This window comes from Lemur catta, chromosome 19 (genome assembly GCF_020740605.2).
Source record: "Lemur catta isolate mLemCat1 chromosome 19, mLemCat1.pri, whole genome shotgun sequence".
In the NCBI taxonomy this organism is placed as follows: domain Eukaryota; kingdom Metazoa; phylum Chordata; class Mammalia; order Primates; family Lemuridae; genus Lemur; species Lemur catta.
In genome coordinates, this window is record NC_059146.1 from 12874784 (window position 1) to 12899884 (window position 25101).

A 25101-nucleotide genomic window follows, 5' to 3' on the forward strand; every position below is an offset into this window, starting at 1 on the left:
TTGTGGGGATTCTATATCAAAATGTATTTAAAGGGTTTTCCTGATTTCTAACAACAAAGAAATTAACTTTAGACAATCTGTTTCCTCAATACATGGCTATTGGGAGAAGAAAAGACTTTTGGGTCCAAAGGGCAAACCCCCCCACCCTCCGTGCTCTTGTTTGTATTAAATCAGAAATAACTAAATTTGGAAATACGTAATGAGAAGCAATGAACAGAGCTGGAATACTTATCACATATGAGATGTGTGTTAGTGTTTGAGGAAGGGGTAAGAAAATAAAACAACACAGTTCCTGTCCTTGACCCTTAAAATCTCATTTGAAGCACATTACTTTACATCCTTCAATTACACATTGGCATAGAAAAATGGAAATTCCTCTTGGCTTGGATTCCAACTAACTGTAAGATAGTTTTGTTTTGTTTTGTTTCAGCATATTACTGGGGTACAAACATTTTGGTTACATGAATTACTTTTGTACAGTTTGAGTCAATGTTATCTTTTTCCCTTTTTGCTTTTTTCTTACATCTCTCACCTGCACAGAGAATCAAAGTTATAAGTGTGTCCATCACTCAGATAATGTGCATTGTACCCGTTAGGTGTGAATTTATCCATCCCCTCTTCTTCCCTTCCACCTGCTTAATTTCCACTGAATTTTACTACCATATGTATACTGAGTATTGATCATTTAGTTCCAATTTAATAGTGAATACATGTGGTGTTTGTTTTTCCATTCTTGAGATACTTCATTTGGGAGGATGGTCTCCAGTTCCATCCAGGTTGTTACAAAAGGTAATTATTAACAGTTTACCATTTTTTATGGCTGAGTAATACTCCATGGTATACATATACCACATTTTATGAATCCAGTCATGTATTGATGGGAACTTGGGTTGTTTCCACATCTTTGCGATTGTGAATTGTGCTACTATAAACATTCAACTGCAAGGGTCTTTTTAAATAAAATATCGTTTTAAGTTTCATAAACTTTTTGAACTTCCTTTTTTCCTACCTCGGGAGGGAAACAAAACAAGAACTTAGTCCTGATTTAGGTTTGTGAGGAATAAATAAGGAAATAAATGAACACTAGTTTTAAAAGTTGGAAATAAGCTAGAGAACCTCCTACAGTTGATGTCACTAGTTCTTTCTACAGAGGTAGACCTTCATAAATATGTTGTTTCTCTGACACTGCAAAAGCTAACCCCCAGAACTGGCCTGTACATAGCTCTGCAAGTCATAATACTATGTCTAGTTCTAGCCCCAAGGTTTTTTAATCCCATGTCTCTCATCTTCCTTGAGTCTCAGCTTCCTTACCTATAAAATAGTGAAAATAATACCTACCCTTTGGTGCTTTTGTGAGGATCCAGCATCATACTATATGGGAAAAATTTTAGAAACATTATTAAAAGCCCTAATAAAATAGGGAAAACATTTTCCAGTGCTAAATTTTGCCTCATGGTGAGTTTTTATTTTGGTTTTATTCTACATTGATGTATGTTTATCAGTGGTGTATTCTTAAAATGGAAGAATATAATGACCAAAGCCTTATGAAAAGTGAAGGGAATTTTGAGATCAGGAAATCACAAAAATGGTAACAAACAAGCAAAAAATGACTTACGTGTGAGTCTAAATGATGGTTTATTTATAGTCAAAGGCAATTGTTTAATCTTCATACTTTGATAAAAAATCTTTTCAATTCTTTTCTTGGTTTGTTCAATACTGTCGGTAGATGGGTATCGAAACATTAGCACCACAAGAATGTTTACACCTTGTTCATCTGGACTGAAGAGCAAAAAAGCAGATAAATAATGACATTTCTTTAATCATTAACTACTTTCACCTATTAAGATTCGCATTAAATTTAAAGAAACATAATGTATGATATATGTGCATACCAGATTTTTAAATTATCTCTAGGTAAAGGGAATAGAGAGTATAATGATCAGGAAGTGCTGGAAGCACTCAAGAAGAAACAGAGGTAACAAGCTAGAAATATTGGATAAGATATACCTGAAAAAGATTGTTTGCTGCTCTTACTTAGCTCATAGTTTAGAGGGGTTTGCAGGAAGATATGCTTATAAAATCATGCTTTACATGCACTTAAAAGACTTGCTTTTTAAGGCATTTTGAGCAAAAATTGAAGTGAATATAGTTATTCTTCAGTAGTGGTATGACAGAGACAATACTTTCGTTTACCAAACCCAGTTTCCTTTGCCCCTGAGCACAGAGCTAGAGTTCATTTCCTAGCCTCTCTTGAAGTTTATTGAAACTCTCTAATGAATTCTGGCCGATGGGATACAGGCAGAAATGACACCCTCCGTTTCCAGGCCTGGGTCCTAATAAGAACTCTCTCATAGCATTTTCTTTGCTTTTGCTTTTTCATTGTCTGCCAAGCAAATACAGAAGATCCCGTGGGCAATTCCATCCCACAGCCCCACCAGCAGCCACACCCTTGCACCCAGCTTGTCTTTGGTTTGTATCATGGAAATGAAATAAACCTTTGCTGTCTTGAAACACTGATATCTTGAGGTTTGGTGGTCAGTTAATGAATGAATGATTAGAGAAAGCAGTCATAAAACATCATTTGATAAACAGTGCAAATATATAAATTTATATTGTCATGTATAGGACTAGAAAGCCTCAACTAACCTTTTGAGAATAAATTTAATTTGAAAGATAAAAGAGAAAAAAGAAAGGAAGGAAAGAAGGAGAGAGAGAAGAAAGGAAAAAAGGAAAGAAAAGTTAAAAAAATGAAAGACAGAAGGGCAAGAGGGAAAGAAAAGACATGGGCTTCTTAATCATTTAACCATATTTATATTTACCCCCAAGAAGTGAAGCAAACAAACGAATGTTACAATTGTGTATATTTCACTATGGAATCTAAGCCTTATAGACATCATATAAAAAACATATTCAAGATAGTCTTTGATAATAACTCCATGTTTCCTTTATGTTTTTTACCTTTCACCAAAGCATCAAAATGAAAAGGCATTTAAAAATAATAAAAATTCACTCACATTAAAGAAAAACCTTGCTTCAGAGAAAGTCGTAGTCTAATGGTTGGGAAGACTTAAAATGAAGAAAATTAACAAGACATAAATTTTATTTAGTCCCTAGCTTAAGAAGAGGATATTAGCAGCACCATCCCTCCTCTATGTTTTTTTCCTCTTATTTCTGTCTGGTAACTGAGACTTTCTTTTCGTAGAGCACTTTACATCTTCCTGTTGTGCCTGAGAAATGGTTAGGTAGTATAACCCGGGCTGTTCAGGAATTATGAAATCTTTGTGGTGCTGCAAAGATTCTCTCAGGCAGCTGAGCAATCACGTTAACCAAATAACTCAACATTATTGGTTTGAAGTTACAAACCAAGTTTACATACCTTATTCTGATAACATGCGATTTGATAAATCGACCCCCTCCGGAACGTCGAAATATCCTAGACATCTGATTTAAAAAAAAAAAGTGTTAGTTTTAAGAAAAATGTTACTCCTTGTCTTATCTAGAGACTTAGGACAAACACAAGGTTTTCAATTTATTCCCAGCCATGTAAACTGGTTTATTCACAGTGATAAGACTAAACCTGGGTTCTGATATCTGTAGAACCGATCATAACAAAATTGTTTAATTTTGGTAAGCCTCTGTAAAATGGAATAACAACAATATCTGCCTCAGAGTTGATTTGAAAAGTAAATGAAATTGTACGTATTTTACACCTTGTCTGGTATCTATAATAATGAATTATTGATGATGTTAGTTTTAATCATTGTCAAATGAATTAAAGTATGGGCTACTTTTTAAGGTAGCATCCTTATTTCTAAGAAAGCCCAGAATTTGTTGCACTCATTCCGGGATCTGGCATCTAGTCCATACTGATACCAACTCGTTGATTTCTTAAATGATCATGCCATTACTAAGCCATTCGACAGAACTTGTAACAACATCTGTCATGTGACTCTGACCCCCTCCCTCATCTGTTAGTCATCTCTCTCTGTCATGCAGGATCTTACCGCTGGCAGCAGGGCTGGGAATAAGTTTCGCCATACCATCAGCATTTCATTACTCAGCTGTGCCAGTCTGAGCCATTAAAGGATTTTAGATGTTCAGTAAACTGATTTTCTAAAGGATCCTGATTCCCAAAAGGAAACCCGGCTGACTATTGAGGCACTTCCTTATAGGCAAAAAAGCATAGACGGAGCGAGAAGTCAGGAAGTACAGGGCCATGTGAGTTTACATGAGGTCTGCTTAGCCCTCAATTACTATATCCACTGGGAAGATGGAGAATTGTCTTCTTCCCCACAAGATTCCTTCCTTTCCCTGATTCCTCTAAACTAGCAACAATGCCCAGTAGACTTTACCCTCCTATATATTAAATCCACTCTTCCCTTGCTCCAATCCCACTGCTGTGGTCTCAGATCAGCTCCTTAGAAACTTGTGCCTGGACGGTTGCAGTAGGCTCCTCTCTGACCAGGGTGTGTGGTCCTGCCCTAGCTGCTGTCTCCTCAGTTGTTCCTTCAAAATGCTAGCAACCAGGACGACATCTCTAAAATGCAAACTTGAGTATATTATGTTCCTGCCTCAAGCTCAATGTCTTCCTCAGTGTGAGCCTCACAATCATATCCCTTCACTGGCCCCTACTTTTCTTCTCTCTCTTTAAATATTACGGTGTTTATTTTATAAAAGCTTACAGGGAAATACTTCAGATAGGACTTGAACAAGTACTTAATACACATTGACTGACGAGCGAAGAACATTAACAGAGAAATACAACAAAAGACTAGATCAACAATAATATTTTATAGGATAATGCATTGCTTTCCTGGAAGAAGAAAGATACTAAATATAAGAAAAGAGCAAAGAACATTTTTATCAGGGAAAATCAAATCTACATATTTAGAAACCATGATACTGTGAACAGAGAAAAGTTTGCTTAAGATTATAGCTTCTTTCTCAATCAAGAAATAGAAGAGTGCAGTTTCTGGGCATAACCAAGGAAACGTGACTGATATCCTTTCTACTCAGAGCTGAGAGTGAAACCACTGTCCATATATAACAAGGTCACCTTCCTTAATGTATGGCATATGGTTATTTCTAGTTTGTAGGCTGGTGATAATGTTTCTATTTTCGCCATGGTCATTGAAAACTCTTATTAAAATTCCTGATAAAAGGACAACAATAGCAATGGCTAAGACCATTTCAGGACAGAAAATCAACTGTCTCACGGTCAGAACATCCGCAGTGGTGGTCTGGTCACTGCACACCAGGTGTTTTCTTCCTCCAGCTGGTCGGTTTGGCTCTCTGGTCTGGTACTACCGGACAAAATCACCCCATGATCATTGTTATAACTCTTTTCTGCAGAAGTTTAACTCATATTTATATTTTTTTCCTGGGAGCTCAATAATATGATATTTAGTTCAAATTACAACGATTGTTTCCTTCTCTTTTTATGGTCCCAGCCTAAGAATAGGTCATTTTACTAAAGATTATTCCATTTAAAACAAGACAAGGCTCATGGTAAAATGCAAGGGAAAAAAATATTCACCTTAAAAATCAGATACCCTTGGTTTGAACTCCAACATTAAAAAAAAACATAACAACATATTTGAAACAATACATGTGGCTCTGACTAAGTAGCTTGGTACCCACCCAGCTACTGCTTTTGGCAAGTTTGAGTTCGCACCTTTCCTCTGGCTGGGAACTACATGCAAATGAAGTCCTCAAGGAAGATCAGCAGTTACTGGATGCCAGCTGGGCATTCCCTTTTGAGATCCACCCATGAAAATAGGTCAGGCGAGTTCTCAGATCTCCTGCTACTGTCAGGGGAATGGACACCAGCAGGGGGCACAAACGCCAGCAAAACTGATTCCCTTTCCTCTTCCTCTCTAGGAAAGCTTCTTGCTAACTCACAGGGATTTTTCTTCCTCTGAACTTCTAAAACATTAATACTAATCCTTCCAGTCATGCATTTTGACAGTGATATGCTGCACTGTGGAAGCTCTCATGTGTCATATAAATTAGTTATCTCAATTTTCATTTGGTATTCTTTTCCATGCATAAACTTCCATATGTAGACCATATTAAAACCTACTTTAAGGAAGGGACTGTACTTTACTGACCTTGGCATTCTTTATAACCTTGCACAAAGTAGATGTATGATAACAATTTTATTAATAATTGATTCTACAGCTATGGTTAGTCTTAACCAACAGTGTGAGGACAAAAAGATTTAAGAAATTAATTACAAAAGACAATTAGTATAGTAAAGTAATATGGGATAATGGCTGGGGGACTATAATAGGGAAGGGTTCTCCAAGTAGGTGATGTTTAAGTGATATCTTAGGATCGGAAGGAGTGAGCAACAGAAAGAGCAGGGTCATGGGACAATCTTCCAAGTGGAAGAAACAGAATATGCAAAAAAACCCAAAAGAATGCCAATGTGGGCAGAGCTCAGTGAGAAAGGAGGAGAGTGTAGGAGTGGGAAGAGTAGTCAGAGCTAAAGCATGCAAGTCCTTGGAGGCCTTGCTAAGGAGCTTGGATTTTACTCTAAGTATGTTTGGGAGGCATTTAATAGATTTTAAGCAAAAGTGGCAGATTCCTATCCACAAATACAATCCACCAGCTCAGAGATTAAGCTCAGGACCAAACTCACTGCACTCCACTGGGAAGAGGTGAAGACAACAGGTCAGAGGTAACCCAAGAGGTGGATCTAACCTGCTCAAACATCCCAAAGGCAACTGAGGACCAACACTCCTCTCCCCAGCACTGTCAGGGATCAGTCTTTGGGGACTCAGAGATAGGGCCATAAAGAAGCCCTAGCACCCCCAGCTCTTGACCAAGAGGTCAGATGAGAAAGAATCAGCAACAGAACTCTGGAAACATGAAAAATCAGATAAAAGTCATTCCCAAAAGAAATCAATAACTCTTCACCAATGGATACCAACCTAAATGAAATAGTTAAAATGACAGATGAAGAATTTCAAACATGGGTTATAAGAAAGCTCAATGAAATACAATAGAAATCCAACACAAAGAAGCTACAAAAACAACACAGGAAATGAATGAAAAATCTCTAAAGAAATCAAAGTATTAAAGAAAAGAAAACAAACTGTGGAAATGAAAAATTCATTCAAGGAATTTACATAACACTGTGGAAAGCCTTAAGATTAGGCTCATTTTTTAATTAAAAGAAATAGTGCCTAGAGCTAATCATAAAAGATCACATTAATACAATGCCCTTTCTATTCAGCCATTAATTCTTTGTTCCAGAATAACTCTCATAAACTTAAAAGGACTAAAATCTTGGCTAATATACTGGGATTTGCTAAACAAATCTATGGTGTCCATAACCATGCTTTTCATAGGACAAATAATGGAAAACTTTTATTTGACTTTCTGCCACGATAGCTTAGGATTCAGCTCACACAATATACTTAAAAATTAGTTATACCTTGATAAATACATACACTATCAAGGGAAACCAAAATATTTTAGGGCATAACTAAATTTAAGGTTGATATCAAGAATTATAGACACATCACATCTGTTTATATGATCTGATCCTTAAGTGCTTTCAAAAACAAAATAAACAAAATGATAAGGTGAGTGTGGCAATTCTATATTCTTATGTTAAAGAAGGTTAACGAAAATGAAACAAGAAAGATAAAATCAAGAGTTAAAAATAGGGAAAACATTTGTTTCAACCAATAATTTCCTCAGGAGCTAGTTGCCTACTCTAATCTACTACATACATGTTATGGTGCACATTATTTAATATTTAATATTTAATATATATTAAGTCATTGAATCCTCACAACTGTATGACCTAGATACTGTGTCATTGTCATTGTACAGAAGAACAAGTTGAGGCACAGAGAGACTATTTTCCTATAATGCTCACATTCAAAGTGAGGCAGAAAGACACACTCATAACCATTTAAAATTTCTATTGAGCTCACCATTCTCTCAATCTGATGACTCCTTTCTGTAAACTCCCTTGAGGATCTCACTCCGTAATTTTCTTTGTATTTGATATTTGTGATTTTAAAAGAGCCAAGATAATAGAATGACCTATCATCTGAAAGGTAAAATAAGCAAAAGATTCATGGTTAAAAGTAATCAGTTCCTGGTCCTCCACTTCTTCTCTTCTCCCACTAAATAGGCTACTATAATGCAGTTTATTTCTACTTAGTACAAAAATTATTGCAGATGCATTTCAAATATTGTGTAATTTCATCAGTGCAGCCAGTTAAGAGAGAAAATTCTGATCCCAAAGTACACTTACAGAGTACTCCATTTACAGATATCAAAATGTTCATTAAATTGGACACATAATATACAATGGAAAGCAAATATTGAAAGCAATTGCTGAAAGTCATGTAAAAAATCAATTTCCTCAAAGAATTGCTAACATAGGTATATCATACAATAAATACCTAAGCTGTATTATGAAGATATATTGAACAAGCTATCATTTTTTCTATGCTACTGTTAAACTTACTTAAATAGAAGTCTATATTGTTTTCGCTTTCTTTTTTCTCATTCACTTTTAATTCTCCATAATCTACTCCTACCACACCACTAAGTCTGTTATTGTCAAAGACAACAGTTGTAATATCTAAAGGTTACCTTTTTTTGATTATTTTTACATTACCCCTTCATTTTTTTACAGCCTTAATCATGTTCCTTGAAACCCCATCTTTGCCTTTATGAAGCCGTCTTCTAGTTTTCTTTCTTTCTCCCTGGCCACTTCTCAGTTACCTTGGAGAACTCTTTATTTCCACCCTTACCCTTGGTATCCCAAGCTTCTATTCTTGGCCTGGTTGTACTAAACCCTTGCTGATCTTAACTGGGATGACCTTAACCCGTAACTATTTGTTGATGACTCTAAATTTTTATCTCCAGACCAAATCTTTGTTGCAAGTTTCAATTCTATATCAACTGACTTCTAGAGACTGTTGTTTGCACATTCAATAGGCACCTCAAATATAATATTTCCAAAGTGACATAATCATTTACCTCTTCCTTTACTTTAAACCTGCTTCACTTCCTATATTTTCTATCTTTGTGAACAGCTCTATCATCTACACAGACTCCCAAGGCTTGGCTTCATCCTCATTTCCAACATCCAATTCATCTTTCAGTCTTTAAATCCTATGGATGAAAACCTATTTAATCTCCAATATCTTTCTCTACACACATGGGATATTTCCTTAATTCAGGTCCTCATCAACCACCCAGCTGATAGCCATCCAAAACAAAATCACATTTCCATACAAAAGAAGTCTCCTATCTGTATTCTATATTTCAAATACTGTCATTACAATTTACTTCATCATTCAGACTAGAAATCTTGGCATAATCTTCAATCCCTTCCTAATTAATTATCAGGTACCAACAATGTTATCACATTTTAAAATTTTTTAAATCCATCTTATTCACAAATTCCACTGTCACTAATGCTCCTGGTCATACCTTTGTCACTGATTGCCTACTTTCTAGTTAGTATCTCTGCCTCCTGTCCTATTTTCCTCAAATCCATTCTACATGTGGTAGCCAGAGTGATCTATTAAATTGCAAATTTGACAATATTACTTCCTAAATTAAAACATTTCCCTTTTTTCTTCCATTGCCAATGGGAAGAAGTCTCAACTCTTTTGCTATGACTTACAAAGTCTTTTCTTGCCCTGGATCCTGCTTACTTCTTCAGCATATTCTTTGCCATGTTTCCCTTAGGATTTAGGTTAAAACCACAGCAACCTGTTTGCATCTGTCTGCAATCACTATGCTGTTTTCTTTCCTTAGGATTTGCTTCTGCTACCTCTTTCCCTTTAAAAGCCCTTTCTCAGAAATGCCCTTTTCCCAGACTTCTCTACTGCCTATATCCCATGCATGACATCACCTCCCATGAGGAAAGTCTCTGGAGTATCCAGATGAAGACAGAACCTACAAAGCTGTGCTGCTGTACTACCTTGTGAAGAGCTCTATTTGCAATTGCCACATATCTTAATGATCTGTGGATTTTAGTCCATTGGCATGTCAGCTTTTAGAGGGAAGTGTTGTGCCATTATTACAGTCATTAACAGAAGAGGCAACATTTCAGATAATAGTAAAAAAACCTCAGCAATTTTAGCTTTTAATAAAGCAATGAATTATTAGTTATTTCAATATTCTACATTTAAGAAAAGCATAAGACATCAGACGCTTGGCTAAATATTCTAATTTTTAATTAATTAGATTTTCATTTAAAAACATTTCTTAGGTTATAAATGCTACATCAAAAACCCTGGAATAAACAGAAAAACATATATAAGAGACTAAAAATTATAACCCTAATATCTAGAGGTAATTGATATTATTATTTTGGTTTATGTTTATACTGCTAACAATATTGTTTTACTTGGCTAAAATAGATCATCATCACAATTTTATATCTTTTTTGTTCCACTTACAAAATTAATCCTAAGCATTTTCTTCTTTAAAAAAATACATTTTGTTCATTTGAAGCGAGAAGTTGAGAAATAGGAATCAGAAATGATATTTTACCCTAATAATTTATGTTCCACTTTGTTGTTTTGCTATTTTTATTTTTAAGATTATGGCTTTATTCTTATTTTATGGATGAGTGGATGAATGGATCAATATTTACCAAATTCCTAACATACACTAAGCTCTGTCTAATCAACTCTCACATGTATTATCTTATTAAATATCTTGACAAGATTTCACAAATGAAGTTCTATTAGAAAAGGATAAAATTAAGATTATCCCACACTAACACAGCGATCTTATTCATTATCATATACATATCCCAATATTCTCTTTAAGACTTTCCCACTTGGGCAAAAACATCCTCTGGAATCATGTACAAGTAAAAGTGATTTTAATATATACTTAAATGTTTTTAAAAATGTAAGTTATATATAACATAGTAATTGCATTAGTCACTGTAACAAATAGATTATATTAATAGTAATGTTGAACTTTTGTATTAATAAATAATACCTATCCGTTATTGAATTTTCATTATATCTTGAGAACATTTATTCTCATTTGCCATATTTTCATGTGGTATTTATTGAGTCTTTATTATATGTTTGGCTCATTTCACCAGTGAGGAACTTGAACACTAAAGGAGTCAATTAGGTCAAATAGGAAGCTGTTTCAGAAATCCAAATTTAATAACGGCAAATATTTATGAGAAATCACTATATGCCATGTACTGTGCTAAACACAAAGGGATCATTTAATCTTCACAATAAATTTCTAAAGTAAAAATAATATCTCTTTACACAGTGCTGAAGCTTGGTAAAGTAGAAAATTAGCTTGCCAAAGATCACTCAATGAGGATATGATGTCCCTGAGATTAAAACCAAAGTTCATTTGACTCTAAATTTCATGGAAAGATAAAATCCTGGAAGTGGATCCAGGCCTACAGAATGAGAAGACAAATGATGCTATCCCAATGCAGGCTTTACTCTTTAGGTTTCTAAGAAACCAAACTTTAAAAACAGCTTTAGAATTTTATAAAATTATGTTTATGGATTTTGTGAAAATATAATTCTAAATACTAAGTTCTTCAAAATACTTGCAACTCCCTAAAGCAGATTTTTTTTAATCTCATGACAAGAGATATAAATAAATAATCCTAAATAATCCTGAAAAAATTTATCTGGGTCATGAAAATGTTTGTTAAAAATATAATTTACTATATAATTCCAGTAAAACTAAAAGACAAAATGACAATAATAAAAAAAAAAAAGACAACTTGCAAACTCAATGTTTGAATTTTTTTAGTTAATGCCATATTTCATGTAAATGGTGGTAGTGGCTGTGATTTTATTCATTATTCTTAAAAGATTCTCACACAGTTATGGTGGTTTCATTATTAAATATATATATCATGATTTTTTTTATTACTGGCAGAAGATGTTTGCAACACATACAACTGACAATGGAGAGAGATCTATCTATAGATATAGATATATAGATAGCCCATGTGTACCAAGATATATGTATAAGAAGATTCATAGCAGTATTTAATGTTTGAAATCTGGAATGAACAAAATGTCCATGAACATTTGAATAGATAAGTAAATTATGGCATGCATAAGACAACAGAATATCAGTCAATTATGAAAATAAATGGACTAAAGCTACTTATAACAAGGTGGATGACTTGACTTCTGCAACAATGTTGAGTAGAAGCAGGCCTCAAAAAATATGTGCAACGGGGCTGGGCGCGGTGGCTCACGCCTGTAATCCTAGCACTCTGAGAGGCCGAGGTGGGAGGATCATTTGAGCTCAGGAGTTTGAGATCAGCCTGAGCAAGAGCGAGACCTCATCTCTACTAAACGTAGAAAGAAATTATCTGGACAGCTAAAAATATATATAGAAAAAATTAGCTGGGCGTGGTGGTGCATGCCTGTAGTCCCAGCTACTCGGGAGGCTGAGGCAGGAGGATTGCTTGAGCCCAGGAGTTTGAGGTCACTGTGAGCTAGGCTGATGGCATGGCACTCTAGCCCAGTCAAAAGAGCGAGACTCTGTCTCAAAAAAAAAAAAAAAATATGTGCAATGGTGTTATATTTATTTAATGTTCATTGAGGTTATGCTGATTCTGAGAAAAATATTTTAAACTCAGTACATGATGTGATTTGTCTTTGTTCTGACGACGATGTTTTCATTCTTCTTTTTCTTTTTTTATGTGTGTTTCTTTTAGATATGTCTATCAATGTATATTACAAACTTCACTGGGTGGACATGTAACACAGAGCTCGATGCAAGAGCAAACTATAATTTAACATTAGTGAAAGATTAGTAACTCAAATGTTAATATCATGCAAATGTCATTTTTTATACAACAGAGAATTTCAAGATACTAAGTCATGGAGTACTTAAGCAATAGAAATGTGACCTGGATACTTACCCTCAACAACAAAATGAGTAACAATACCAATTGCAATGCCTATGATTGCTACAATCACCAATGTGAAAAGAGCTAGCCGTATAGGGTCCCAAAATTGCTGTCTTCTTTGATATTCAATTCGTGGGTATTCAGCTTCTGAAAATTCAACTGGTCTGTGATAATAGAAAGAAAATAATAAGACAAAAATTCATTATGGTTCTACTTTTTGATCACTTAGTATGTTCCTCTATGAAAATAATTTATACTACTAAATAATAGTGGGAAAATTAGATCTTGAAAGAAATACTAGGCTTTAATTTGTATACCTTCTCTCAACACCTCAATCATAGTAAAAGTTTTAGTTAAAGTTCTACTGATGTTGACATTCAAGTGAAGATATCTTCCCACTACATTTGGTCTGGCATATTGGCAATTTGAAATTTTGGTAGTGAAATACAAAGAATAGCTTTTAAAAAGGTAAATTATAATTAACAGTTCATGTCATTTAAATTAGGGAGCTTTTAGCAACAAAATTACACAATATTCTCACCAGTTTTACTTGATTAAAAATATTTTAATATGACTATATTTAAAATGATCTTAAAAATTTCTTAATGGCGTGCTTCAAAAATAGCAATATTACTTTTGAAAATATGATCATGGGGTTCTTTGAATTTTATTAGCACCTCCCAGTGAAATCACAAAGTATGTGTTGTACTTAATGAGACTCCAGTATCCAAGAGCACCCTTCAGTGCCACCAAACTCTTACCTGTCCCTGCTGGTACAGTCCCTTCACTACCCTAAATATCTTACGCCATTTAAATTATCTTTCTCCAACTTGAAACTTGCCATTTTTTATTTTCCGAATCCCCAAAGATGAGCATCTTTTCACATACCTGTTGGCCATTTCTATGTCTTCTTTAGAAAAATGCTCATTTGGGTCTTTTGCACATTTTTTAAAACCAGGTTATATGTTTTTCCACTATTGAGTATATGAGTTCTTTATAAATTTTGGATATTAACCCCTTAACAGATATACTGTTTGCAAATATTTTTCTCAATCGCTAGGCTGCCTTTTCATTTTATTATTTCCTTTGCTGTGCAAAAGCTTTTTAGTTTGATGCTGTCATATTTATTTTTCCTTTTGTGTCTTGAGCTTTTGGTGTGATATCCAAAAAATCATTGCCAAGGCAATTGCCAGTGCCAATGTCTAGGAGATTTTCCCCTATATTCTCTTCTAAGAGTTTTATATTAGGCCGGGTGTGGTGGCTCATGCCTGTAATCCTAGCACTCTGGGAGGCCGAGGCAGGTGGATTGCTCAAGGTCAGGAGTTCGAGACCAGCCTGAGCAAGAGTGAGACCCTGTCTCTACTAAAAAAAAAATAGAAAGAAATTATCTGGCCAACTAAAAAAAATATATATATATATAGAAAAAATTAGCCGGGAATGGTGGCGCATGCCTGTAGCCCCAGCTACTTGGGAGGCTGAGGCAGTAGGATCCCTTGAGCCCAAGAGTTTGAGGTTGCTGTGAGCTAGGCTGACGCAACGGCACTCACTCTAGCCCATGCAACAGAGTGAGACTGTGTCTCAAAAAAAAAAAAAAAAAAGAGTTTTATATTAATGTTTTTGGTCTTATATTTAGGTATTTTATTTATTTTGAGTTGATTTTTGAATACGGTGTAAAATAAGGGTTTAATTTCATTCTTTTGCATGTGGAAATCCAGTTTTCCCAGCACCATTAATTGAATAAACTATTCTTTCCAAATTGTGCCCTTTTGGTATCCTTGTCAAGAATTAGTTGACCATATATGTTTGTATTTACTTCTCAGTTCTCTACTATATTCCATTGATCTGTGTCTCAGTTTTTATGCCAGTACCATACTATTTTGATTATTATAGCTTTGTAATATAATTTAAAATCAGAAAGTGTGATGCTTCTAGCTGTTTTTCTTTCTCAGAATTATTTTGGCCATTCATGATCTTTTATATTTCCATACAAATTTTATGATTTTTTTCTATTTCTATGAAAAAACACCATTGAGAGTTTGATAGGAATTGTATCTAATCTGTACATTGGTTTGGCTAGTATGGACATCTTAGCAATGGTATTTCTTCTGAACCATAGGATAGCTTTTCATTTATTTGTGTTTAATTTCTTTCATCAATGTTTCATAGCTTTCAGCATACAGATCGTTCACCTCTTTGGTTATATTTATCCTAGGTATTTTTTTTTTGATGCTATCAGAAATGAAATTGTTTTCTTGATTTATCTTTTAGTTGTTATTTGTACATAAAAATGCTACTGATTTTTCTATGTTGATTTTGTATCTTGCAACTTCACTAAATTCACTTATTAGTCCTAATAGTGTTTATGTGGCATCTTTGGGATTTTTTACATATAGGATCATGTCATCTCCCAATGAATATAATTTTACTTCTTCCTTTCCAATTTGGATGCCTTTTATTTCTTTTCCCTGTCTGAATGCTCTTGCTAGTATTTGTAGTGTTGAATAGAAGTGGCAGGAGTAGGTTTCTTTGCCTAGTACCAGATCTCAGTTGAAAAGCTTTCAGTTTTTCCCCATTCATTATGATGTTAGTTGTAGGTTTTTCATAAATAGTCTTTTCTTATGTTGAGTAATTTCCCTTTTATACCTAACCTATTGAGAGTTTTTATCAAGAAAGGATGTTGAAGACTTTTTCTATGTCAATTAGGACGATCATGAGGTTTTTATCTTTCACTGTATTAATGTGATGTATTACACTGATTGATCTGTGTATGTTAAACCAGCCTTGCATGCCAGGAATAAATCCCACTTGGTCACGATGCATAATCTTTTTGATGTGTTGTTGGATTCAGTTTGCTAATATTTTACTGAGTATTTTTGCATCAATATTTATCAGAGAACTTGGCCTGTAGTTTTCTTTTCTTGTGATGTCATTGTCTGTCTTAGGTATCCAGGTAATGCTGGCCTCATAAATTGTGTTTGGAGGTATTCCCTCCAGCTTTATTTTTCAAAAGACTTTAAGAAGTATTGATATTAATTCCTCTTTGAATGTTTGGTAGAATTCAGCCATGCCATCTGGTCCTGGACTTTTCTTTGCTGAGGTTAACAGCCTTTTATGATGCTTTGTATTGCATCTGTTTTAAAAGAACAAATTAAGCATGTTTGTTCTGTAGTTCTTTTGAGGGTGGGGATGTTGTTTGTTTTGCTTTACTTTCTTTCTTCATATTAAAGTAAAATGAGAATAAAAATTGAGAAATCTACAACTCAAATTTACTCTTTCATTGAAATAACCCTTTTAGGTTAAATGGAGAATGTCTGTACATCCTCTAAATAGGTTTTGGCTTTTTATGTTGGAAATAAACACAAGTTGACTGGGTTTAATTCTGGCTTCGCTACTATCAGCAGGCTAGCTAAATTCAATCTCAATCTCCTCATCTGTACAAGGAAGAATAAAGGCCTTTTATGGCTTTGTTAGAATCCAAATAGTGCAAATAAATAATACAAGTAAAAAGTCAGAGGACAGCCTGTTTATTTCAGTACCTGAAATAACAAGGGCTTTGTTTTTCTCTGTTCTGTTGTGTTTGGGGTCTTGTCTTTAAATATAATTCTTCAATGACCTGACAGTTTATAGTCAAGAATATTTCCATATTTTCCAGAGTAATCTACATTATTAATATAAGAATACATAACAAGCAAGAATAACTTTGACAGTAATTACATTAATAATTTAGAAAACTATTGTTTCTGAATTTGTTACAAAATGAATAACAAACTGATCTCTTGAAGCATTAACATTAAGAATATAAATGTATTAGTTTTCATTGCCAAAGTCCTCTGACTTATTTCAGCTGCTTCCATATATCAACCACTCAGCAGAATTAAAATAAAATCAAATCTTGATGCTCAGGCTGAGGATAACAAACCCAGACTGTTAAAATAAAACCCATATCTTTGTTTTAAAAACCTTCTAGAATAATGCTTTATGACTAATGCATCAATGTGGACACCAAGTAAAATGACATGATTGTGACATCACATTAGTGTTACTACGATCCCTGAAACAATTACCATCTTTGGAAGTTTGTATCATTCCTAAAAATCCATTCAAATAAACAATACAGGAACTAAAGCCTTTTGGTAATTTGCATAGAGATAAAACCTGAACGGTTACAGTAATGGAATACAGATGGAAACGGTATTAGAAAGAACATGAAATTTAACATCATAAATCCTAGGTTAAAGACTTTTTAAAATTACATATTGACTCTGTTTTCTTGATATCTCTGATTCTCTAAGAATCCTTCATCTATTAAATTAGGGTGATAATATCCCCCACCTCTCTAAGTTTTTGTAAGGTTTAAATTATGAAGATATTTCATAATTTTTTAAGAATTATGTGAGTAGGACTTGTTGGAAACCATAAGCTCCTTTGAGAAAAAGAATGGATTATTATATTACTTTGTATTGACCTTAATATTTAGCATAATACCTTATATAAATGTTCCTACTCTTTAAATGAAGAAATGATGAATGAAAGAAACTAAGTCTATATCCTAGCTCCAGAAAAACTTTGAATACAAAGTGGAAAGAATTCTAGAAATAAGAATTACTTTTTAATACTCAACAAGAAATTATTTCATAAACACCTACCATGTTTTAGGCATTAATAGGCAGGAACTAAATATACAGTGAATAAAATACAAACACATGCTCCTGATGCCATGGTACTTACAGTCTGGAAGTAAAAACTGATAAAACTAGTAAACATAGAGATCCTTAAAAGTTTGATAAGAGCTATAAAGAAGACTAGATTGTGATAAAAAATAAGCGGGTGTATACTGGGTGAGGAGAGAGGACTACTTGAAATGGGTAAAGAAGTCCTCTTTGTAAGGTATCATTTATGCTGAGACACGAAGGATGAGAAAAAACTTGCCATGTGTAGAATGGTTGCAAGTTTGTTTCTGAAGGTAGAAAGTGTATGAAGAGCCCGGATTAAAAAATAATTAGGCTTGTTGACTATTAGACATTAAAAAAAATTATCATGGAGAAGCAGCTATATATCAATAAATACTTTCTCACAAAATTTAGATAGTAAGAGAAGCATTTTAGTTGCTTTAGCACAAAGAATGCCTTCTATATTCCCAGAGAAAGCTCTTCCTTAAGTTTTTCCTAGGTCTAAGTCTATGCTGCTATTTCATTCTTATGACCTATCTCAGCTAGATACAGTAGACTAACTACATTATCGCAGTGAGACCAAAAAGATGTACACACACGCACAAACACAAAGATCAGTCTCACACCTTTCTCTGTAGATAGTCTCACAAATACTCTGATCAAGAGAGCAAACAATCATAATCTATGATACCCTCCCACATTCCACCCCCAAAATGCCACCTAAGTGCCTTAGCAATTAAGCCTGAGAACTTGGTCTTTTTTTAGAGGCAGGCTCTTTGAGGATAAGCACTGTAATCAGGCCTCAACAAATAGGTGAGAAAGCCTGTCCCCTCCCAATAATTAGTTGTAATGAGCTCTATGATTACTATATCAAAGATTGCTCATCATTGGGCCTAGGACAATTGCTTATTAGAGAGGGAGAAGAGCTAGTTCAGTCTTAAAATTTTAAGAATTTCTATTTAACTAGCAAAGCAACTGAAATAGAATTGCTTTCCCACCATTTCTTCTATAGACTTTTTTTTAATGGAGGGTTTCATGTCAAATTAATCGAGGTTCTAACTAATGTAGTTTAAGTAGAGGTATGCAGAGGTTGGCCACCTTCATATATTTTTTGCACCAGATGGCATGAGTGTCTATTATATTAGGCACAATGAGGACACTGTTATCTACTAAGATTGTTATATGTTCCAGTCCCTCATGCCTCACCTCAGTATATAATTTAGATTATAAGAATCTATAGAACAAAGCTGTTCAAATTCCAATGATACATGTAAATACTCAGAAAAGTCATAGTATTTTTGACCAGATCAAATAATAATGAATTACAAATAAGTTATGATGATGAAGATATATAAGACAGTGTATCATTGCCAAAATTATTCTTATTACAGAATTCCCAAAGTCAATCCATTTGTAGCCTTTTAAGTAGTTGAGCTGAAATATATGTTAGCCTATATGGTTCAGGGAGATTATAGAAGTGACAGAAAGAAGGAGGACACTAATATGATGAGAGAGATACCCCTAGGCTAATCACCAAACATCACTGCCAGATATTCTCTTGATGGCATGATTAAAGAGTCAAGTGAGATTGGCAAAAGGTTTAAGTTTTAGCTTCATATTTAGGATTTTTTTTCCTGTCTTTTTGCTTGACATGACTTAAGCCACTAATTTCAAACACTTTCTAGCATGTGGCTAGGAACAGTATTCTGTCTCTTTTTAATCTCTAAGCACTTCAGTTTATTTAGCTGTAACATTGGAAACTGAAAGTTTATCACTGAAATATATTCATTTCACTTTTTTATTTTTAGACTTCCTAATTCAGTTGGGGTGTGGGTGATTTTCTAAGATTATATCACCAGAAAGCATTGATGCTATTACTAAATAATTATTTGTTGGTTTAGCATTGATTGACAAATTCTCAGCTTCTTGGTTCTCTGAGCTAACTGCAATGCAGATATATAAATATATCTGGAAAGGAGCATATTACAGTATATATCTATGTATATCTACATCTATCTTAAATGGCTCTATTTTTTAAAACTACAATATTGTATTTGTTGCTACAGAGGCAAAGCTTGGGATAAGCCTTGTAAACTTGGGTATTACCTACTTTCTCTGAACTCTAAATGAATCAGAAGTTTTCCAGTATGTTTTGTTTCCTGCAGTCTTACTATATGACTATTGGCCTCATGTAAAAGGTACCAAAACTACATATTAATAATATAAACCAGTATAGCAATGAGTTTATTCATGTAAGATGTGTCAAGTGTTTCTAGACAAAGCTCTGCTGGTACTGAACTTGGAACATACCTAGAAAACATGATGCATGGTGCAGTTGGCAGGAGGATGGCTACAGCCCTTTCTATTCTATTTAAAAAGTATTTATGTGTATCTAATACATCTCAAGAACTGGGGATACAAAAAATTTCCTTTAAAGTGCATAGGCTTTGTATTCAAGGGGCTCATGGTAGAGTAGAAAGACATAAAATAATAAAATCAATATAGTCGCATAGTGAAAATAATAGATGGACCAAGTATAATAAGAAAACATAGAGGATTAAACAATAAAGTTGTTTGTGAAAAAAAAAGTTGTTTATGAAATGGACAGAAAAGGGAATAGGAAATATTTCTCAGGTAGAATAGCTGATCTGGCCCTTGAAGTTTCAAGGGAATTTTCTAGCACATAAGACTGGTTAAATACACCCTACCCCTTTTTACTCCTTGCTTCCAAGTAAGACAACTTCTCATTATTATAAAAGTGCTTTTTAAAACAGGAATGTGACCATAGAATTTATCTGGAAGTCAAAGAGAACTCATTGATTAATTACTATTTTTCACTACCACTCAAAAGAATTATTGATAAGGCCAAAGAACACAATTCATGTATTTTGGACAGAAAATGAAAAGGAGTTTAAGAAAATTTGAGAAACCATCTTAGTGGTTTAAATAGTCTAATTTAGTTCTGCTCGTGGCAGTGGAATTTTCTCTGGGAGATCTCTTTTGATAGTAGGACTATTGGCAATACCGGAAAGCATGAATCAGAAACACTGGCAACAGTAGATAGTAAAAGGGAGGAGCTAATTGTGTTGTAGCAATTAAAATGATACAGACATCTAAGTTGCAATTACACTGGTATTTCATGAGGCGGTAAAAATCTGCTTTGGACTTGATAAGAATTTCAAAGATAAGGAACACAAATCAGAGGACTGGAAATAAAATAAAATAAAATAAAATAAAATAATCCTTGGTTTTATCCAAAAGGCACATGAGGGTACAGTCTGTAAATATCATAAGTGGCTTCAGAAGCAACAAGAACTAACAAAGTGGTGGGAAAGTGGGAAAATTCAAGTATGAGTTAGTCATCGAAATTAGCTTCTTATCAACTAGAAATGACTGGTTTGACATTCAATGGAACAGGGCAAAATCACAGGGTATGGGCAAAAATTGAATAACATCCTGCTTTTTTACTGGAATGTGGAATAGTTCTATACTTAGGAGAAATGTTAATACTATTAAATACTATTGCTACAGTAGAATATAAATCATGTCTCCTGGAGGGAAAGACAGAGAATATGCAATAAACAAATCTATACATAAATGTCAAGTGTCAGTTAAGAGGATAGAGAATAAATGGGGGTGCGATAGGCAGCGGTCCCCAACCTTTTTGGCACCAGGGACTGGTTTCATGGAAGACAACTTTTCAATGGACGTAGGTAGGGGCGGTGATGCAAGCGAGGGGGAGCAGCCGTAAATGAAGCTTCGCTTGCTTGCCCGCCACTCCCCTCCTGCTGTACGGCCTGGTTCCTAAGTTTCACGGGAAACAGTTTTTCCATGGAAGGGGCTGTGGGGGGCGGGGGTGGCAGACCTCAGGCGGGGATGTGCACCCAGTTCCTAACAGGCCATGGACCGGACAGGGGCAGGGAGGGTAGGGACTGCAGCGATAAGGGACGTGGTGGGATCAAGGTGATCAGGGAAGACCACTCCGCAAAGGTGAAGTCTAAGCAGACACATGAACAAAGTGATGGTTGGAGCCATGCAGATATCTGAGGGGGAAGTGCTACCAGCAAAGGGGAGAGTAACTACAAGGGCCCAAGGTGGGAGCAGACTTGGTGAGTTTGCAGAAGAGCAGAAGGTGTGGCCAGTGTTCAGTAAGCAAGCAGAAGAAGGGAGCAGTTGGGTTCACATCATAGCCCAGCAGTTCATAGTAAGGACTATTTGATGTTGCTCTGAGTAAGAAAGGGCAGCCATTATAGATTCTTGATTAGTGGATTGGAATGATCCTTTTAAAAGGATCACCCTGTAGAGGATACACGGGGTGGAGGCGGCAGGGGAATGTGTGAAAAGTGGAAGCTGCAAAGCTGCCCAAGGGACCCCTACAATAGTTCAAGTGGGAGATGACGGCTGCTTGGGTTAGAATGCCAGCAGTGAGGAGAGCACAACATATAATTGAATTCAGAATATATTTTGATGTTACAGCTGGCAGAATTTGCTGATGAACTTTTTGCAGGTTGTGAGAGAAAGAGAAAAGTTAAGGAGGATTCCAAGGTGTTCAGCCTGAGCAGGGGAAAATACGATAATACAAGGGCTTTGGAACATTTTGAAAGTGGTGACATCTTTCTCAAATTCATTCTTATATGGAACTCTAACGTACAATACAGATTTAAAACAGAGATGTTCTGGGATGGACATGGAGTACAGAACTCTGTGCGTATATCATCTCCCCCTGGGACACATTTGCAGGAATTAACTGCTGAATTTCACATTGACTACCAACTTCAACAAAATCCTCAAGATCCTCCATGATGGAGCCGTGGACAGTCTGATCTGCCACGCAGCCTTCTCCATCTCTCCTGCATTTGCTTCTCCAGCCTTTCCCTGCCACACCCAACGAACACTTCCTGATTTTTCTAGCATCACCTCTATAAAGTCTTTTCAACATAGCAAACTCCTGGGCAGGCTTTGACCAGCAGGCAGGCAGTGGTTACAGACATAAGCCATTTGTTTTCTTTCTGTCCGAAGGCCTCAGAAGAGGCAGGGAAGGCTGGGATGGAGAGAAGTTAGTCTTTGATAACTGACACTAACTGCAGATACAAACATATTTGTAAGTACAGAGGTAGAGATTTGGAGGACTCCTTTATTTTACTCAGAACCTGACAGAATCACAGCCTTTACAGTTAAACCACTTCAATCACCAACGCTAACATCCCCTTTTCATAACATAACCATAATACTGTCCAGCCTATTCTTAAAACACTTCCTTCCTAACCTCTTGAAGAAGCCCCCTCCCCCCCTTGATTAGTCTGATGATGGTTTGTAAGGCATGCAGTCCCAAAGTTTATATCTATTACATTAGCTGGATTTCCCTAGAAAATATTTCCTTACAAAATGTATCTAATCCTTCTGCCACATCTAATTCATTCAGTGAGTTCTCTTTGAGCTCCAATTGCGTGCCCAGCACTATTCTATGTACTTGGTATTCACTAATGACCAAGCCAAAGTCCTTGTTGTCACATAAATTAAAATCAGTTGTACTTTCAACAGTTTTGTCCACCAGTAGGCCAACCCAGAGGGTTACATTTCTTTATTGCCTTGGGGAAAATGTTAGGGGCATGTTGAGAAAGCATTTCCAACATACCTTTTATGTATTAAGAAATATTAACAGGAATTATATAACACGTGAATGTGCTATTGAAAGCACAGCTCCTTAAGACCTTTATAAATCTGGGTTTTTTGTTGTTGTTGTAGTTCATTCAGAATTTAAGGCTTTGGCTTTTTTTAAAATCAACCAATAAAATATTGCCTCTGGAAATTAAAAGAGTTTATGTTGCACACATTTGTACATTAATTCAACTCAGTAACACACAGGAAAGAGGGAGGAATTGGCCAAGGGTTTAAGTACAAAAGAAAAGTTATTTTGTGACTATTATGTAAACATCCTTTAATAAAGTGTGACAATATTATTCCGATCTTTATGACCACCCTTACGTGACTTTCTCAATGGGCTTATTTCTGTGTTTATTTTTAATGTCATTACAATGTTACAAGGAAACTCTGTACAATTAATTTGAAGCAGGTGAAGTGAATCCATCAGATAATTGATGGCACCAAGATGAGGATTTAAATATCTGACTATTCTTGGTACTAAAGAAATGTAAATAATGAAACAAATTAAATGCAGGACTCTTTTCTACATGCAGCATAAATATTTATGTGCCAATCAAGTGTTCTCACAGCAACAGTCCCGAGGGGAAATTCTTTCTATGTCTTACACATGTCTTAACACATTTGTATTCAACCTGGAGCATAGATACACATCAGATATTCTGTTTGGGCACAGCCCTCTCTGCTTCTTGCCAAAAAGCCTTCATTTCTGAGAATACTCACGATTAATAACATCTCTATAATGACATAGGTTAACTGAGGATAATGGCCTTCCTTAACACAAGCACACATACGCACACAAGCTAATGGCAAGAAGCAGTAACAGATAACAAATACAATATTCATTTTAGACGCAATTTTGAACACACAAAGGAACCTGTGAATCTCAGCAATATCTATGGACTCAGACCTTTCTTCCCCAGTGGTGAGTCATGGATATGTGGCCAAGTGGAATCAAATCACCAAGAATGGACTGTTTTTCACTGTGGTCTGCTCTACAGGCAGTTAAAAGGAATAAAATTTGTTTTTTGAGATTTGAGTTGAGAGATAGCATAGCATACTGGTTAGAAGCACACACTTTGGTCTAGCTATTCTATTTTATTTTTTAAATGGATACATATTTTACATATCTCTGGGGTACATGTGATATTTTGTTACATGCATGGGATATGTACTAATCAAGTCAGAGTATCTAGAGTATCCATCAGGTTGAGTATGTATGATTTCTATGTGTTGGGAATATTTCAAATCCTCCCTTCTAGCTCCTTTGAAATATACTTTGTTGCTAACTATAGTCATCTTACTCTGCTAGGAACATTAGAATTTATACCTTCCATCGAACTCTATGTCTGTACCCATTGACCAACCTCTCTTCATCCTCTCCTCCCACCCACACACCCTTTGATCATCTCAGTAAATTCAGTAAAAGCATCTGACAAAATTCAACATTAATTTGTGATAAAACCAAATGAGTCTTTCAGCAAGTAGGGATAGAAGAGAACTTTGTCAACTTGAAAAAGGTCTTCTAAGAAAATTCTACAACTAATACATGCAATGGCGAGAGAATGAATACATTCTCCTAAGACAGAGAGCAAAAGAAGAATGTGTCCTTTTATTACTCTTATTCATACTGGAGGTCTTAGCTAGTGCAATGAAGCAAGAAAAAGAAATAAAAAACATGCAGAATGGCAAGGAATAAACTGCCTTTACTAACACATTATATAGAAAATCCCTGAGAATCTACCATAAAGGAACTAAAATTTATGTTTACGAAGATCCCAGGATGGAAGGTCATATATAAAAATCAAACTATTTCTGTATATTAGCATTGCATAAATGGATATTAAAATTATAAGAGCAGTACCA

General features: G+C 35.1%; 1 protein-coding gene across 1 annotated transcript in view; it reads right to left on the minus strand.

Moving 5' to 3' along the window:
• The window catches only part of LOC123624152 (transmembrane protease serine 11F), a 52421-nt gene that overhangs the window by 15540 nt on the left and 11780 nt on the right, over window positions 1–25101 (minus strand). Inside the window, exons 2-5 of the mRNA XM_045531776.1 lie at window positions 12917–13068; window positions 7950–8068; window positions 3377–3441; window positions 1616–1779 (exon numbers count right to left, since the gene is read on the minus strand). Of these exons, the coding sequence (XP_045387732.1) occupies window positions 1616–1779; window positions 3377–3441; window positions 7950–8068; window positions 12917–13068 (500 nt within the window). The remainder of the gene's footprint in view (window positions 1–1615; window positions 1780–3376; window positions 3442–7949; window positions 8069–12916; window positions 13069–25101) is intronic.